General features: G+C 37.2%; 1 protein-coding gene across 1 annotated transcript; it reads right to left on the bottom strand.

The window, feature by feature from the left end:
- Positions 1 to 14,260: 14,260 nt before the first annotated feature.
- On the bottom strand, positions 14,261 to 18,430 carry tsg101b (tumor susceptibility 101b). Its single transcript, XM_039654478.2, has 10 exons — positions 18,217 to 18,430; positions 18,041 to 18,125; positions 17,698 to 17,763; positions 17,421 to 17,584; positions 17,199 to 17,316; positions 17,014 to 17,074; positions 15,742 to 15,836; positions 15,116 to 15,318; positions 14,667 to 14,906; positions 14,261 to 14,573 (listed from the first exon to the last, which is right to left on the bottom strand). The coding sequence occupies exons 1-10, from the start codon at positions 18,259 to 18,261 to the stop codon at positions 14,484 to 14,486; spliced, it is 1,167 nt and encodes a 388-aa protein (XP_039510412.2). The 5' UTR covers positions 18,262 to 18,430; the 3' UTR covers positions 14,261 to 14,483.
- Between the last annotated feature and the right edge of the window lie 29 nt (positions 18,431 to 18,459).

The following is an 18,459-nucleotide window of genomic DNA, read 5'->3' as shown; positions in this document are numbered from 1 at the left end:
GCAGCGCGCGCGCCCGTGATGCTCAGCCTGCGCCTGCTGCGTGTGTGCGCGCATAACACACATTTCTTATCACAGATGATGAAGAGAGCGGACGGATGCTGTGTTTGAATAATGTCCCAATAATGAGACATTATCAGTTGAAACCCCCTTGTTTTTTGTTTTTTTTTGTTTTTGTTTTTTTTTTGTTTTGTTTGTTTGTTTGTTTTTTTTTTTTTTTTTGATGAATGGAATGTAGCTACAACTATGTTAAAAAAATCAGAGACATAAAATGGTTAATAGAATTATTTTAATATTAATTGTTGACTATAGACATAAAATTTAGAATGTTGACGAAAACTGGCATGACGAATCATATGTTGTGAGACATCAGATGTTCGATACTATTAGCTGGAAGACAATTGACCTCGCATACAGGTCACAAGTCCCATCCTCCACCTTTGGTTCAGAGCTCAGTTAGAGGTCTTGACCTACTAGACTGTATTTAGCAATTAAAATAATACAACAATAAAAAAGGTTGAGATAATCGTTTGAATTAGTATAAACAATTGTAAGAAAACAGACTCCACATTGTTCATATATAATTTAGCCTATTGTACATTTATTTCCACATTGTAAATGCATGTGACTACAGTGGGTAGTAAATAACCTCATTACGGTTTCTCTGTGTTCATTGAATTGTCTGTTTAAAGGAGAACTCCGGCGAACAATGAACCTTTGGTCTAATAAAACATCGGTACATAGTCAACCGTTCTCTGAGATTTGTTTTCATGATAATCGAATGTAAAGAGTTTTATCTCTAAAAACTGTTTAGCGTATAATGCAAGTAATGGGGGCATTGAGTAAGTAAAAAGAAATCGCTAGTTTATACCACTAACAAGGCTATTTTGAGCCTTGTTAGTGGTATAAACTAGCGATTTCTTTTTACTTAGTCAATGCCCCTACTAGCATTATACGCTAAACAGTTTTTAGAGATAAAACTCTTTACATTCGATTATCATGAAAACAAATCTCAGAGAACGGTTGACTATGTACCGATGTTTTATTAGACCAAAGGTTCATTGTTCGCCGGAGTTCTCCTTTAATGTTTACTGCTAGAAAATCACATAAATTTGAAAATATCATATACCTATCTCACCTCCTGATGTCAGCTAGAGGTTTTGAATGGCAAGCAGTTTCTTTCAATCAAAATTTGGTTTTATTTAATAAGGGTTTTTGTTGCTGTTATTTTTATTATTATTATTTAACACAGTCTCATCCCCAGAAGTCATATAACTGATGTCTTGGGACGTCTTTTTTAACCATACGTCAACATCCGCCTTTTTAGGGTAGGCCTACCCTTAAACGTCGATCCCGGGCCGTCATACAACTGACGCTTTACCTTTAACGTCGGTTAGGTGACGGGGTAGGTTTAGGTGTAGGTTTAGGTCTGGGGTAGGGTTAGGATCCGATAACGTCATCTAACCGACGTTTAAGGGTACCCTAAAAAGGCGGATGTTGACGTATATGGTCAAAACACGTCCCAAGACGTCAGTTATATGACGTCTTGGGATGAGACTACAGCTAATTCATATGTCTTTTTGCATTCTCTGTTAATTGCCATACTTTTGAAATCACTTCAAATACTGAAGGAGGAAAAAAAAAACAGGTATGCTTTGACTTCAGTCAAGGGCCTCAGCTTCTCTTTGAGAATCTGGTGCCGCTGAGATTTTGGCCATGTTTCAAAACCGTATATTCCCAGGTAACTTTCTTCAGAGCTTCTTAAATACTTTGAAGTCACATAGAACATCTGGCCAGGTTGTGTCTTGTCATCTCATCCTCTCACCCTCCCTTTCGCTGTCCTTTCCCTTTTAACTTTCTTGTTGAGAGTGTGACATGTAAACAAAATATCAGTCTCTCTTTCTCTGTACAAACAAGAGCTATATGCAGAATATTGGGTTATTTTCTTTAGCTCTTCCAAAACAGCATGTCCATTAATATGAATTCATGTTTTTTTTTTTTTTTTTTTTTTTTTGTGTGTGATTGTTACTGCAGTAAATCTCTGCAGTCTGAGGCCATATAAGAGGGCACTCTGATCTGATTAAATCAGAGGTCAAATGGTGTGACCATCTGCCTTTATTTTTATCACAGAAGCTGAAGATGTAGTGAAAAGGCAGATGAGGCTGACCATTAAACATCTCTGTCACGCATAGGCAGACACTTACTACAATGAATAGCAGGTTGACCTGTAGAGCCCATTGCAACAGGGTTTTTACTGGAAATTCTCATTAATTAATTGCATCCCCTTCCCCAAATTTCAATTAAGTCATTGTCTAAGCTGTAAAAGCCATAACCTGACAGTTAAATCAATCCACATTATCTTTTGTCATTTACCAATGGCCCAGAAAATAGGACAATCTGTTCACGGTAAAACATGACATAAGCTACTCCACTTCTGTGCAATCAGATCATTCTAAAGTCCAGTTGTTGAAAATAGTCTTTATAAAAAGTTGTAGTTTGCTTTAAAGGGAGCAATAGAGTGCTCAGTGCTCAAAGAAAATCCAACTGATAGAGATGTGTAAACTAAAGGTCCATCTCCGTGAATAATGAGTTGAAGTTTGATTAGTTTGGCTATTTTTCCAATAGAATTTAAATAAGTTTGGGGGAAAGGGCTATATTAGAGCTTTAATGTTTTTAAAATATTGCGTAATAAAAATTCATCATAACTTTTAGAGGTTTAATCTCCTATACACAATATATTGTATTGAATTTAATAGCCAATGACATCATACTACAAACAATTGAGTTCTAAATGTATGCCATAATTGATTTAATTACCATGAAACTAAATAAAACTTAATTTTAATAGAAGTGAATCTAAGCACTTGCTGAATTGTAATGTGCCTCTTAAGCACAGATGGCGGGCCTTTAGCATAATTTGTGGTTGTTTGTTCATTAATGTAAATAAAAATCCATTTAGAGGCACGTGGATGTCTCCTTTCTCATCATATTTGAATGGAATTATTGACCTTTGCATTCTGGATTTCATATTCACTCACTTAACCAAATGAGAGATATTAGGAAGAATATTTGGCTAATGTTCTTCAGCTGTTGACATTATTTAAGTGTTGGCTAATGTAGGCCCTGCATGTTTTATACTGCCCAATCAAGGGCCATTAATGATAAATTAGAAAAAAAAAACTAAAAAAATAAGTGAAATAAATTAAGAAAGTGAAAGAAAGTAATGTACAATGTACAAATTTAATTATTCATATTTTATATAACATATATATTTTCAAAACATGTTAGACTCTAAACCTGTAAGAAAATGAAAGCCAAAAATCTGATCAGGTTGTGTTTCAAATTTTAGGTTGATATCTTAAAAAATTAGCTTTCTGTAAGATTTTGTTAGGGTGCAGTACCAAACTTTATCACTACATGACAACCAGACTCCATTACTGCCCATATCAGGGCACCTGCATTTCCATACATGGTCTGAGTGATCTGAACCATTTATTTCCACAATCTTAATTCAATTTATGAAGTAGACATCCTATTCAGAAGTAATATGGGAAGTTTGGCAGATTTTGATATGAATTCTAATAAAAACATAAAAAGAACACATATGTGCGATAGTTCGCTGCCACATCGTAAATGGTAAATCTGATATTTTTTCTTTATATTTAAAACATTTTCAGACCATTTTTTCTGAAAACTCTATTTCAAAATAAAGCTCTGAACACGCCTTAGGAGTAGTAGTAGTATTGCCGCAAAAAAAGGATGTCTCCTCTGTAATGTATTTTGAAAACCAGTAAACCATCACTAAAAGAGCTTATTTATCATAGAGACAATTCATTCCAATCTCAGTAATATGCACAGTCACGGTGCATTGGTTATCGCCTATAGTATGGGAGTGACAGCAGACAATCAAGAACCATCTTTATTACAGGGACTTCAAATAAATGTTATCCCCTTAATATTTGACCATTCTATAGACCATTTCACAAGATGTAAACAACACTGGTCCAGAAGCACTTCCTGTTTCAGTTTTTTAACACTACATAAAAGCTGGGATAAAATACAACCAACAGAACATTTAAAAATGAATCAAAAAGTTAAACAAACATCTTTAAGATGTTTTCTTTACATGTGAAATAAAGAAAACGGTTACAAACTGAAACAGGAAGTGCTTCTGGACCAGTCTTGTTTACATCTTGTGAAATGGTCTATATTGAAGTGAAGTACATTGTGTTTTGCACTTTGGAGTTGTGACGATGATGATGTCACCTGTTAAGCATGAGAGTTCTGCCAGTCCTGTTCTCTCTATTGTAAGTTAAATTAATCAGTTGGGCTGACTGAATTATCATCAAGATGTGAATGAGACTGTTACTGGGGAAATGGGCTGACTCTCGTACTTCATGCTGAGAGGGAAGACGAAAGGAATACAGTATAAAATGTTTGAGCTGAGATTATTTTGGGGATCATTCTGATGCCGGTGAACCCAAGGTGTTCCTTGTTGCCACTGCTATGCTGTAACATGCTTCATTTTTGAGATCTTAGACGTCCACTTCATTTTTTCTTACAAATGATATATAGTTTGTCAAGATAGTATAGGATATTACTGTTTTAAATATATAATGGCTGTGGACCCACTGGTGGACCAGTGACAAGAAAAATCAGATTGATTTATGAAGTAGACATCCTATTCAGAAGTATGGGAAGTTTGGCAGATTTTTATATGAATTCTAATAAAAACATAAAAAGAACACATATGTGCGATAGTTCGCTATCACATCGTAAATGGTAAATCTGATATTTTTTCTTTATATTTAAAACATTTTCAGACCATTTTTTCTAAAAACTCTATTTCAAAATAAAGCTCATTTATTATAATTTGGTTAAATACTCAAATCTATGTCTTATTTATAAAATTATTCATGGTTTATCTTCCCCTCCCCTCCAACAGTTTGTCAATACTCGAACAGCTGATTCCCGCAGGACCATGAGGTGCAGCTAGGGGAGATTGTATCATTCCCTTTAGGAAAAGTGTATTTGGTCATACTGCTTTTTCTGTTCAAGCTGCTGCTGAGTGGAACCTCACCCCCATAACTATCAGAAATATAAACACGTATAGTTCATTTAAAATTCAGTTAAGAAAATGACTTATTGATCATCAGATCTGCCAACATTAGCCTATTTCTACACATGCTCTCGTTGCACACTGTTGACTTTTTTCCCTATGTGTTGTCATGTTTTTTATGTGATGTTTGTCCGATTGTTGTTTTGATGTGTTTAGAGTATATATGCTAACATAATAGATCTTTTACTAAATGTATTTAAATTTTTTTTTAGTGCTATGAACTATGTAATTTTTTTCTTTTTTTTAGGGTGACTCTTACCAACTGTCTAGGGACTGCGGATGAAAAATAGCCTTTAGGCTAATTCTGGCATATTGACAGAAATGTTTATGAATATGCACTGTCCCTGTACTAAATAAATAAATAAATTGAGTAACTGAAGTAAATTTGCAAGCTGAAACTAGTTTTGATAATTCTTCATTGCAAGCAAGCAATAATGTGAAGTTTGAGACACTGCTGCAATGCCCTCTTCAGGACATCTCTGAAACACTCAAGACCAGCTCCGGACATTCAGAACTGCAATCTGCACTCATGTTGTTGTTGTTGTTTCTTATCTGATGCCGTGCATTAGAGGACAGAAGGAACACTAGCCAATACTGTTATTAGATTTTTGTAACATTTAGCCACACAGCAATAAAAAAATATCATGTTGCAATAAATAAATAAATAAATAAATAAAAAAGACATTTATATTTCCCAGTGAATATGTGACTCACCAGTGCAGATTCTGATCAGAAGTAAATGTAGTAAAGTAAAACATAAAGTTACTGTAGATGTGCAGTATTTTTTTAGACACTGTAAGATATGTGGTATTCAGTTCTTTAGTATGTGAAATCTATAAACAAAAACCTCTTTCCAAAATATATTTCCATGCAATGTACAAAGGCCAATTTGTGAGAATAATTGAACACATTATTATATTAAAAACAACATGTTTCCAAAGTGCAAATTGACCAAAGACCATGCCTGCCTGTCAACGTACAGTATATATTTTCATAGCTCTGTGAACCCTATTCAAGCATATACTGTAATTCGGAAGAAATGTAAACCTATGACATTATACTCGGAGCGGTTCGTGACTCATGTGTTTCAATGGCAACATTATCACTGCCAAATCTGCAGCAGTCAGGTGATAGGCCAAAAGTTAATTTGTTTATGTTCACTATTATTGTAATATTATGTGCTTTGAGACATGAGGTAGTTCAACCCCAACTCTCGTGATGCTTTGCAAAGTCTGCTGTGCACTTTAATGTTCTGAAGAAGGCGTTCTGAAGGGAGGGTGGGATCTCATGCTTTCAAAGCTAACTCGCTGTTGCAAGGTGCTTGGAAAATTGCCTACCCTTCCTTTAAGCATATGAACTTTTACAGCCCAAACATTTATTTTCTTCTTCTTCAATTTTTCCCTGGACCCAGTTAAAACCCCTGCTCTACTCTACATATTGTGGAGTATTTCCTACAACGACATGCGAACACTTTTCTCCATAAAACATATAATATTCAAGCTTGCTCATCCACTAGATACAACTAATTTAAATATTCATGACCTTGCATTCTGCTCAACTTTTCTATCTGCACTCTAGACTGCTTCACTTTGCAGGTGGAAATTGCCAAGAAGCAAATTAAATTATCATAAGATACATCGCTCTGACTCAAAAGCAAGGAGCATGAGAGAGAACTCAACTTTTCTGCAGCTCATTATGTTACAACTGCAAAAAGTAGGCTTTTGGAGAGAATAAATGCTCATCCTTAATTATAATTAGAGATAGATGTTTCTAGGGTAAATAATTACTACATAAGGCACAAATTGTTAGTAATTAGGAGGAGACTATGGTGCAAGCAGAGATAATTAAGTCTGCAGTGCTTAAATAATTGCACAGTGGCTAACACAGAATGCTGTGTTGCATTTGTAGTCCCTTCAAATCAATGCAATTACATTAACCCATAGTTAACCCCAGACTTAATGCAGAACACATGTCCTCTACACTTTTTCTTGTTCCTAAAGTGTGGACTTTGGCTTTATGCTTATTGTCTTTTTTTTTTTTTTTAACTCTTTATTGCATGGCTCTTTATAGTATTCAAGATGATATGCCTTTTTCCTGACCATTCAGACCACAGTATGGTAAGGACTGTATCTGAAATCACCCCCATACCCTTCACTGTTCCCTGCGCTAGTCCACATATAATCCCCTTGAACGCGGTGGATTATTCACTAGCCAGTTCAAATTGTGTAAAGAATGGTTGGGAGGGAACATGGAGAATCAATTTCACACATGAATTAGCATCCTTGAGTCCAGACATTAAATTCATTGAAAGTCGTTGGGATGTGCTGGAGTAGACTTTACAAAGTGCTCGACTCTTGCATTGTCAATACAAGATCTTGACCAAAAATTGATGCACCTCTTGATGGAAATATTGTGATGTTATTTCCATCAAAAGGTGCTACGAAGTAACACTCTTTCCTAAGAACTTTCCTGGTGCCGATTTGAAATGGGTTCAACTTCGTCAATTGGGCCAGTGAATTTTATTTGGACAGGCCTTGATCCCATTGCCCATTGGATAAGGATTCGATGAGAACTACAAAATAAAAAGTGTACAATAAAACTACAAACATGGAGGGTATGCAAGATGGTTAAGTAGAGAGGTTTAGATAAAGGGTTTTGAGTCATTAATAATCAGTATCTAACCTGACGAAAATATATCTATTCAATGTTATCCACATTATATTTCATCTACAACAGCATTGTTGACTTTTGTAAAGATACGTTTGGTAATTCGCTTTTAATCCATCATTAATCAAATTGCAAACACACGAGGAGAGTTCTCCGTGTCAACTGCATTTCTCTCCAAAACTGAAGGAAATTAAATTAAATTGAATGTGGAGGATTTTAACTGACAAGACAATTGACAAAGGGCAGTTTAAATGTTGACAGGATGCACGTAACTTAGCGACAGAACTGTCAGTTAAAGACGCAGATATGACAAAGTTCTATGTCACAAACAGTGTTGTGCAAGTTACTTCCAAACTGTAATACATTAGGTATTACTTGTTACTGTTATTTAAAAGTAATTCATTACCTTACAATATTACTGTCCCAGAATTGTAATGCGTTACATTACTCATGTATTACTTTTGAGTTACTTTCACCAAAATAACTAAGTAGAACTTAACTTTTGAGCTGTAACGATATGCAATATGAAACCGAAATCACGATTCGCCACACGACTCAGATCCACGAACCTACAGAATCACGACTCACCTCTTCCAACTCCAGCGTTATTCTCCTTACCATCCAGATCCAATGCTGCCTTATCTTTAAATTAGGCTATTAGTATTATTTGAAGTTAACATTATAAAATACGTAGACCTACACCACAAAACTAGTTGAGGATAAATTATTTAAAATTGGGGAAGTCCAGCATTATGGACATGATGACATTTGCAGTCAAAACTTGAAATAAAAATTCTCCGAAAATACGTATTGAAACGTATATAGGCTACTTCCTTAAAGGACTCCAGACATTAGACAAATATCAGTCTATGTTTTATTTTTAATATTAGGGAAAATAATTCTGTTAATTACACTGCAGAAGGGTTGGCTCTCCATTCTCCATAGAACTTAAAATATTCATTTTATTTTAGTTTTCGCGTTCGCATTTATGAGGAAAAAACAATGTTACAAACGCGACCGATCTGAACTGGCACTAAAAGACTGCTTTAAAACTTTCACATAGTCTGTTGCCTTAAAGAAGTAAAAGCAGACAATACACTGTAATACAACTGTAATACAAGCCTCACTGAACATGTAACGAGTAAAATATTACTGAAAATTGATTAGTAATGCCTTACACTACTGCGTTACAGCAAAAAGTAATATGTTACTGTAATGTATTACTTTTGTAATGCGTTACTCCCAACACTGGTCACAAAGTGTGCCTACTATTCTGCTACACACTCAAAAGTATGAACTTTTTCTTAACAAAAACACTACATACTTTTAGGGCATCGTATAAGTAGGCGTACTGATAATTCATAAAGCAAAAAATGTTATTGCAAGGTTTAAAATTTTAAACACATCGCAAGGGTGTCACTCAATGACATACATCCGAGTATAAAAAATGCATAAAAAATTGACTGAAACTGCATACTTCCTAGCCCAGTCCTTCGGAGGCTTGTAGGCTAGCGTCCTCCTCACTATTATATGCAAGAATGAGGCGGTCTAGGACTAGGAATTGAGCATGGCTGCGTAATAAATGTTTCCACATTTAGCATTTGTATCAATTTACAAGACAACAGGAAACGTCTCGGTTACTAATGTAACCCTCGTTCCCTGAAAGAGGGAACGGGAGACGTGGCAACGACGTGACAATGTAATCGGGATCAGTTCAGGGAGCCCTCTCAACTTTGAGTGTCTACAGAATGAGCCAATGAACGTTGACGTGAGAAACACCACGTGCTCCGCCCTGCAGTGCAGGTATAAACAGATCCACTCCGTGAAGGGGAGTGGTGCAGCAAGCTGACACTAGAGCGGGAACTTCGGTGTTAGGCCTAAGGCTTTACGTTCAGTCCACATACAGATGCAGAGTGCGGACGGGACAGAGAAAAGCCAGAGCTGGGTCTGCCTCTTCCGAAAGCAGGACTTGCAGGTTCACCTCCTGGTTCCGGAAGGGAGTGGTAGGAACCTTGGGCACGTATCCAGGCGGGGTCCCAGGATCACGTGAGAGTTAGCCGGGCCGAATTCCAGACAATTTTATCGCCCGAAAATGCATGCAGATCCCCTACCCTCTTGTTGGAGGCCAATGCAACCTGGAGTACTGATTTATAGGACAGAATTTTTAACTCAGCTGACTGCAAAAGCTCAAAGGGAGGTCTCAAATCCCAAGACGGTATAGAGAGCGGGTGGGAGGGATTTAGTCTCCTCCCCCCTCAGGAATCTGATGATCAGGTCGTGCTTTCCCAACGACTTACCTTCAACTGCATCGTGATGTGCGGCACTAGCGGCAACATACACTTTAAGGGTGAAGGGAGACAGCCTTCGCTCCAACCCATCCATCTAGCAGGAAGGAAAGCATGGCTCCGATCGAGCAAGTTCGAGGGTTCTCCTCGTGAGAAGAAGAACAATCAAATAGGTTCCACTTCAATGCATAGAGGCGCCTCGTAGAGGGGGCTCTAGCGGAAGTGATGGTGTCAACTACCGCTGGGGGTAGGTCACCTAGAACCTCTGCGTCCTGTCCAGGGACCAGACAGAGATCTGGACACGGGTGCCATAGGGTGCCTCGTCTCTGAGAAAGCAGGTCCTCTCTCAGAGGAATGGGCCAAGGAGGGGCTGTTGAGAGGAGCACTAGTTCGGGGAACCAGGTCCAGTTGGGCCAATACTGCGCAACTAACAAGAACTGCTCCTCGTCCTCCCTGACCTTGCATAAGGTCTGTGCAAAGAAGGCTCACTGGGGGAAAGGCATATTTGTGTAGGCCCGGGGGCCAGCTGTGTATCAGGGCATCCGTGCCGAGGGTCCCCTCGGTCAGAGAATAGAACAACTGGCAGTGAGATGTGTCCGGGGTGGCAAACAGATCTATCTGTGCGGTCCCGAAGTGCTTGAAAATCAGCAGGACCACCTGAGGATAGAGTCGCTATTCTCCTGGTAGCACCTGCTGCCGTGAGAGCTCGTCGGCTGCACGGTTGAGCAGGCCAGGAATTTAAATGCCACGAAGCGACCTCAGATGTGAGTTGTGACGGTGGGAGTGTAGACCACCCTGACAGTTGATGTACGCAACGGTCACAGAGCTGTCCGTACAGACCACAATAATTATTTTTTGTAAATTGTAATGTGCAAAGGATTGTGGTTGATTGGAGGACGTGAAGGATATACTTGATGCATCAAATGAAGGACCCAAATCGTATGGCTGTCTTCAAGGGATCCTTCAAATTGAGACGTCTTTTGATAAAGCTTGATGACGTGGCAGCCAAGATATGCATCCTTACAAGAACGCAGCCTTATTCTGAGAAATACCTCTTGTCGTGGGCGGAATTCATCGTCTCGGTCTTGTCACGGCCTTGACGGTCTTTGGTCTTGTCTTGGTTCTCTTGGTCTTATGTAGGTCTCGCTGTCTCAGACCGACACCGTGTTCTGGGGATTTAGCAATACAATAATACAATATCCACGACGATATCTGCAACGGATTGAAGCATGCGTCCGAGCAAAGACAGTGCGAGAAAACACCGTATCCGTGCCATTGATCGCAGCGGCAACAAGCACTTTGATCACTTGATTTAAAAAACACATATCGTGTACAATTTTTGATGTATTAATAGTTAGTAAAACACATTTCAGTTTCATGATGGGTTTCAACTTTATTCAGGAGATTTTGGGTAACTGCACAACTGACAGATGAATTTGTAACCATGGACAAAACGACCAACTTTCGGATTCTGCACTTTAGCTTATAATTTTGTTTTTAAAACTATAATTATTTATTTAAAAGTTGCAGAATGGATTCATTTAGAGACTTAGAAATCGGCAGAGATATGCAGGCAATGCAAAACAAAATCTTACAAATTATTGCTTAGCTTAAACAACACTAGTCTGTCTTTTTCCCCTCCGGTATCGGCATGGTCTCGATAGTGTCTTGGTTTAGGTGGTCTTGACTACAAGTCTAGCATCTCAAAACACTGGGAAAGGCTCCAGCGTCCCAGAGACCCTAAGCAGTTGGGAGAATGGATGGATCGATTAAACACAAATCAATATTTCATGCACCAGTATTTACATGCCGGGGCCCTGTCAAATCTTACAAGGGCACATGAATTAAAAAAATAATTAACCTATGTGCACAGATAAACCAATTATAATAAAAACTACAATATTCCATTAAAAAATGAGATGTCAATGTTGATATTATGGTGACTTTCAACCACAAGTATGGGCAAATTACATTGTTTTCCCATCAATCCAACACGCTGTCTTTCAGTGTTTGTAGAGTGTATCTTAAATCCTGAGGCCTTCACAATGAACAATATTTTTCAGTCAAACCCTTGTGCCATGGGTTTAAATTCATTTAAACCATTGTGCCCTGGGTTTTGCCTAGAGAACATTCTCAAACTAAGGCCAAATGGCTGTCAGTAAGATGAAAACACATAACATTCCCATACGATTGGGCTTCCACTGAAGTGACTATCAATGTTTCAGCTTTGTCTTGTCACTTCAGGCTACGACCATCACTCCAGTTGAGAGCGATGGCAATGACCTGACAGCCAATAAACACCTTCGCCAGTTTCCTTCACCGCACACATATGGGCCAGTAAAAATCGACAATGCCAAGGTGACACATTAAGGCCCATAAAAAATATTTGTGGGTTCTGTGTGCTTTTTTGTGTGTTTACAGGCCTGATCTGAGATACTACATCAAATACATGTTTCAGTGAATCAAACTTGACTTTTGTCACCTTTGAGATAAAAAGACACTGAGAAGGGTTGTAATCTGTTCGGTTCAAAGAGGACACGAGAAGGTTATCAGTCAGTGCAGCTGCACTGCTGCAGGCGGAAAAAAAAATCAGCATTTCAACCAAGATTGTGGAAAGAAAAGACAGAGAGGGTTGGGTTAAAAGGAGCATAGGCTGTTATGAAGGTTAGTGATTGAGGTTAGCAACTATGACAGGCCTATTAGCTTTAACATCCCCACCTGCTGACACATCACTGCCTAGCAGCACTGAGTGAATTAGATTTAACATCACATCCAGCAGCCACACATCTCCTGTCCCCCTCAACTCAAACCCGAATCACGAACAGCACGGGTTCCAGCGGCGACGGGCTGTTTCTTTCTCCCGTGTGCAATAAAAGCTGATTAGAGTTGAAACAGTTGACCGGTCCTACCCTCCTTTCACAGCTGCTGGATTAGAGGCTGAAGTCCATCATCTGTGAAATGAAATTTTGATGGTCGAACAGAGACAGTCTGAGGTGCAGAGTGTATGTATGCGAGTGTTAGAGAGTAGGGGGCGGCACAAGACACAATATGCAAGGTCAGACATCACAGCTAAAAGAAACCTATGAAGACGAACATTCATCATTCAAGTGGTAACAGGACACATTCTGTATTAACGATAGACGTGGGCTTTAAACAAGTGTTTTTACATGGGAAGTTCTTGAAAATTCCATTAGTGGGGGTGGTAGTCCTATATTTTACAACTAATTAAAAATAATATATAAGTATATTAAGATAATTTAAAAAAAGTATAAGTATAATTTAAAAAAAAACAACAAAAAAAACAAAACAGACTTGGCAGCCCTGGTCAGTTTTTCAAAGCAAAATGTGTAACATTGTGTACAACAGATCAAGGTATCATTTGAGTTTTTTTGCAGTTAATAAAACAATAAATGAATTGGAAACCATCTGAAATAAAACCGAATAACTATGAATTTTACATTTTTAAAATGTCAGACATCTACTGTGACAGTGTAAGATATTTAGATAACCAGACCCAGATTCAGCTAATAGCTTTTATTTTACTTTTTTTATTACAGATATTCATTAAACATTTTAAATACCCTCATACCTCAAAGACACACTGCACACTAATTTGGTCTTTCATTCCCTTGTTTCCCATTATTGTAAGCAAAACACTTCATTCGTGATTATAATGCCATTACATTTTTTGCAAAGAAAAAAAAAACGTTCCCTTCATACTTTGTGGTTTTATCCATCATATTTCAAATAGATTTACAAGTTCAATCTGAAGATGTCTGCATAATATGCTTGCAGTTCAACCAAGTACATTCAAGTAAACTGGCTGCATAACAACTATTATCACAAGTAGAACTGCAAAAATGCTTTAATGCATTAAGCATTAAAAATTATACAATTAAATTCTGAGATGTTAATGCAGATTGGTTTACTAACTTATCTAAAAATAAAACAAAGTGCTGATTTTAAGAGAATTATTCAGTTACAGGTACTATTTGGAGATTAAACAGTATAAAAATAAGACTAACATTCAGGTTGAGCATATTGAATGTCTTTCCCATACTTCTTTACCTTTACCCTGTATCTGAAAAGACACTTCAGAAGAATATGAGGCACAAGTTACAAAAAGTGCAACGATTGGTGTTTTTGTAAGGCTATGCTAAACTCTTTAGCTGAGAAAAAATAACTCTTGCAACTGTTTGATTTCCTTTCTTTGTTTCCCTCTCGACAAAGTTAAGAACCTTTTTTTTTTATTTATTTTTTATGCTAAGCTATGAATGTAAACTTTAATCTCTCGGATTCACAGAGATTTGGGCTTTTGGTCCTGGGTAAATTACAATCACCTTTCACATCACAAAGCCTGTGATTTAGTATACCACATGGTATAACTGAGAGGGAGAATGATTTATTTGGGCAGGTCAGTACAGGTCACTGAGGCCTGCTACTTTCCTGGCCTTCTGCATCAAGGCTCGCAACTGGAACTGTTTTCTGGAGAGAAGGCGCACATGCTGCACAGAACAGGATGTTCACATTAATATACATTTAAAACATTGTGTTTTAGCTTAGGCAAAAGACAATGACAAAAAGGGCTGTTGACTAACCTTAAGGAAGACATCCAAGTCAATGACATCTCTGCGTAACGCTTCACCCAAGTAGAAGATAGTGTCTTCTATGGCGTTTTCTTCAGCGTAGAGGTTCAGAATCTGTTTATAAAGAGGAGCGGTCGGCACAATCACATCATCGAGGTCATTGTCCTCAGATTGGTTCTGCATTCTCTCCAGGGCAACAGTCAGCTCCTCATCTTTCTGCTTGAGGCTATCAATGTTTTTGTCCACATCAGCCTGTGATTCAATGGAACATGTTTCATTTTTACATTTTATAAAATATTTAAAAGTACAACGCTTTCTGGCAGATACCTTGCTAAAAAGTGACTTATAAGATTGTATAAATAAGTAGCATTATAAGCTTCAGTCACTATTATCTGAGGTATCACCAGACTGATTTGATCATTTCAACTGTAGCTATACAATTACGAATGTTTCTCTTGTACCATCTCCAGGTCTAGTTTGGTCACCATCTCCTCCAGCTTCTGGTGGCCTCTCTTCAGGTCCTCTTCTGTCCTTTTCAGGGCATCCAGCTCTGCCTGTGCACGATCCATCTCTTCTTTCATCCGCCAACGCAATTTGTCACTGACCGCAGACACCAAAGATGCACGGATTGTGTCCTCTCCGATGGTACCATCACGAGTGGGCCCTGAAACAAAGCAAAAATATTTGCAGGGGTTTGAAAGTACAGTTTTTTGGAATACGTTTGTTCACTTATTAACTTTTGATGAAAAGTTTTTGGTGGGTAAGATTTATTAATGTTCTTAAAAGTAGTGTTTTTAGTAGCTTTTTTTTGTTTTTTGCCTTTTTTGCATTTTTGGATTGATGATAGTTCTCAACACCAAATTAGATGGGAGAGTGCATTGAGTGTGTTGACCAGATTATACGAATAAATCTAACATGATAATATTATAAATTACTTTACTGTCCCTTTTGATCAATTGAATCTATCTAACTAACCTTTCTAAGCCCAGTGGTAGTGTACTTGTTTTTGAGATGGATATAAGATTAGGAAGAAAAGCATTAGATTATTTTTATTCTTGGTTTCTGAAATATTACTAATATTGCTCACCCACTGTATTAACAGGCGACACCGGGGTATAGAGAGAGGACCCGGAAGAGGGGTATCCAGAAGTCGCTGCAGGATAAGGGTAGCCCTGAAATCCCCTGACAGAAAGAAAATAAAACATGGTCATGCTTTATTTCAGGTGGCGTTACTTAAACATTTGATACAATATACTTATAATGTTCATACATGATGGTGCATTGTAATTACATTTAAATCATTTGATTAACATATTCATATTTGTAGTTACACTGTTAACTTTTTTTAATCCAGTGAATGCAAAAAATTCTTCAAAAAAGGAAAATATGATTCTATTCGTGATTCGTTATAGGAACTCTCATGTATTCCTTACACTTGCACGAGCATCAATTTCAAAGAGATCTAGCATGATTATATTCTGGTTAAGCCTTCATTACAAAATAAAGTTGGAATCCTATAGAGTACAATTGTTCAGAAAATGTATTATGAATTAAAGCCAAGTATTTGTCTGAAATTCGTTCTTTTCCTCCTATTCTCTCCAGGAAATACTGGAGATGTGTTCACTCATACCATGCATTATATTGGAGTCTGCCAAATTTAAGGTGTTTTCACCAAGTTTGTATTTTGATTTACAGCAGAGTTTCTCAACTCTGGCCCTCGAAATCCACTTTACGGCAGTGTTATGCTTTAATATTTTAATGGTGGTATAAAAATAAATGTTTTTTTGGGGGTTTTTTTTGCCACAAAATGCATTCTTGATTGTCCCACTTTATATTAGGTGTCTTTAACTACCATGTATTACCATATAAATAAATTATTTAATAATACAATGCACCTATTGTATAGATACATGTTCTTACATTGTACTTATTTTTTAAAATACATGCATGTAGTTCCAGCAGTAATTACACTGTTGACCCTCACTTTACACACTGTCTGGTAGATGCCCAAGACACTTTACACACTCTGTGGTAGATGCCTAAGAAATAAACTACCATTTGGGGTCAGTACGATTTAAAAATAATAATAATAATAATAATATATAATAATATTATTACAATTTAAATTAGCTGTTTTCTATACTTATTTTTTTAGTTCTTTTATGAATACAACATTCAAAATTTATCTTTTATTGCATTATAAATGTTTTTATTGTCACTTTTGACCAATCCTTGCTCAAACGTATTATATTTTTCCACAAAAAAAAAAAAAAAAACCCAACAACTTTAAACTTTTGTGTATAGTTAACTGAATGACCATATGATGAAGATTTGTGACTTGCACACTGAAAGCACTTACCCTGGATTGGCAGAGTGTCCTTGACTATAAGGCAAGCCTGGTGTGCTAGGCATGTAGGAAGCTGGAAAGAAAAATGAAATGATATAATTATTGCTGATGCCCGAAGTCAAATACTAACCTAAATCTTAGAATCTATCAGATCCAATTTATTGAACCAAAACAATCAGATGCAAGTATATGCTTACTGTTAGGTGGGCCTGCTGCTGGGAAAGCTGCCTGTGTGCTGGGCCGTGAAAAGACTGGTGGTTCATCTCCAAACACTACAATCATCACCTGGATCAGTCCGAACAAATTAGACTGGGGCTAAAGAAGAGGAGACAAAAGCAAATGAAAGATGCATGCGTTTACACCCCCCTGAATTAAACACAAAGATTAAAAAATAATAATAATAAAATAAAAACCCTTACAGGTTTCCATTCATGCAGGTATGGGAGGTAAATCTTTCCATTGGCATCAACGTGTTTCCCGGGTTTTATCATCATGGCACTTGTGGGTTTGACAAAACAGATGGGAGGGTTGTAGGGATACGAGTCAAGAAGCCACAGGCAGATGGGAATGTTGTACACATTTCCTATAGAAGAGGAACATATTTAATAGGGAAAGGGGTTCAACATAAGAACCTTATTCATCTTTTGGAGTTGGATGAAGAGTGGACAAACTTCTTTGAAAGCAGTGTATCTATACCTCGGTAGTTTACAGGCACTGTTCCAGTGAGACTCAGCAGCTCTTTGGTAGAGCCATCATTGAACACTAAAATAAAAAAAAATAAAAAAAAAAAGCTAAATGAGTGCCGGCCAGGAAAATATATTTATAGTACAAATTGAGCTGATATCAATTGGTATACACTTAAGTAAAAATGAAAACAAAAGTATAAATTACTTCATAATATAGCCAAATTTAAAACCTTTCGAACTTTTTTATGTTCATGCTATCATTATTAAAATAAATGTTAAGTGCTTTAACATTTAAAAATGACATTTAAACATTTATAAGTACGTTTGAAGATTAGAGCCACAGTGAGACTTACCGTAGTTGTCCAACACAGGTTTAAGATCTTTATAGTGAGACGTCACAGTTAAGTCGCGTGAGGTCAGATCTCTGTATTTATAAATCTGAGTACACACACAAAAAACACATTACCAAGAACACGTAAAACACTTTGTAAACATCTTCTCTGGTACGCAAGTGTTTAACATAAGTTACCTTCGCCAGGATTTTCCGTAGAGAGTTTTCGTTCACTGTCGTCATGTTTACAGTGATTATGAACTAATATATTACTTTAAAAAGATTGTATAACGTCTACCAGTTAAATCATATAGTTTTGTTATGGACGTAAACTCATAAAAACCATATCATTGCATCCATAACAAACAAGGAAATCTCGGCTCGACTGAGGCTGAACCAACTTGCATGACTTCATTTCCGGTCAGATGACTGATGACGCAA

Source organism: Pimephales promelas, chromosome 1, assembly GCF_988280905.1.
Source record: "Pimephales promelas chromosome 1, fPimPro1.hap1.1, whole genome shotgun sequence".
Taxonomy (NCBI): Eukaryota; Metazoa; Chordata; class Actinopteri; order Cypriniformes; family Leuciscidae; genus Pimephales; species Pimephales promelas.
The sequence above is the reverse complement of the archived record's forward strand: the minus strand, read 5'-3'. Positions and strand labels throughout refer to the sequence as shown.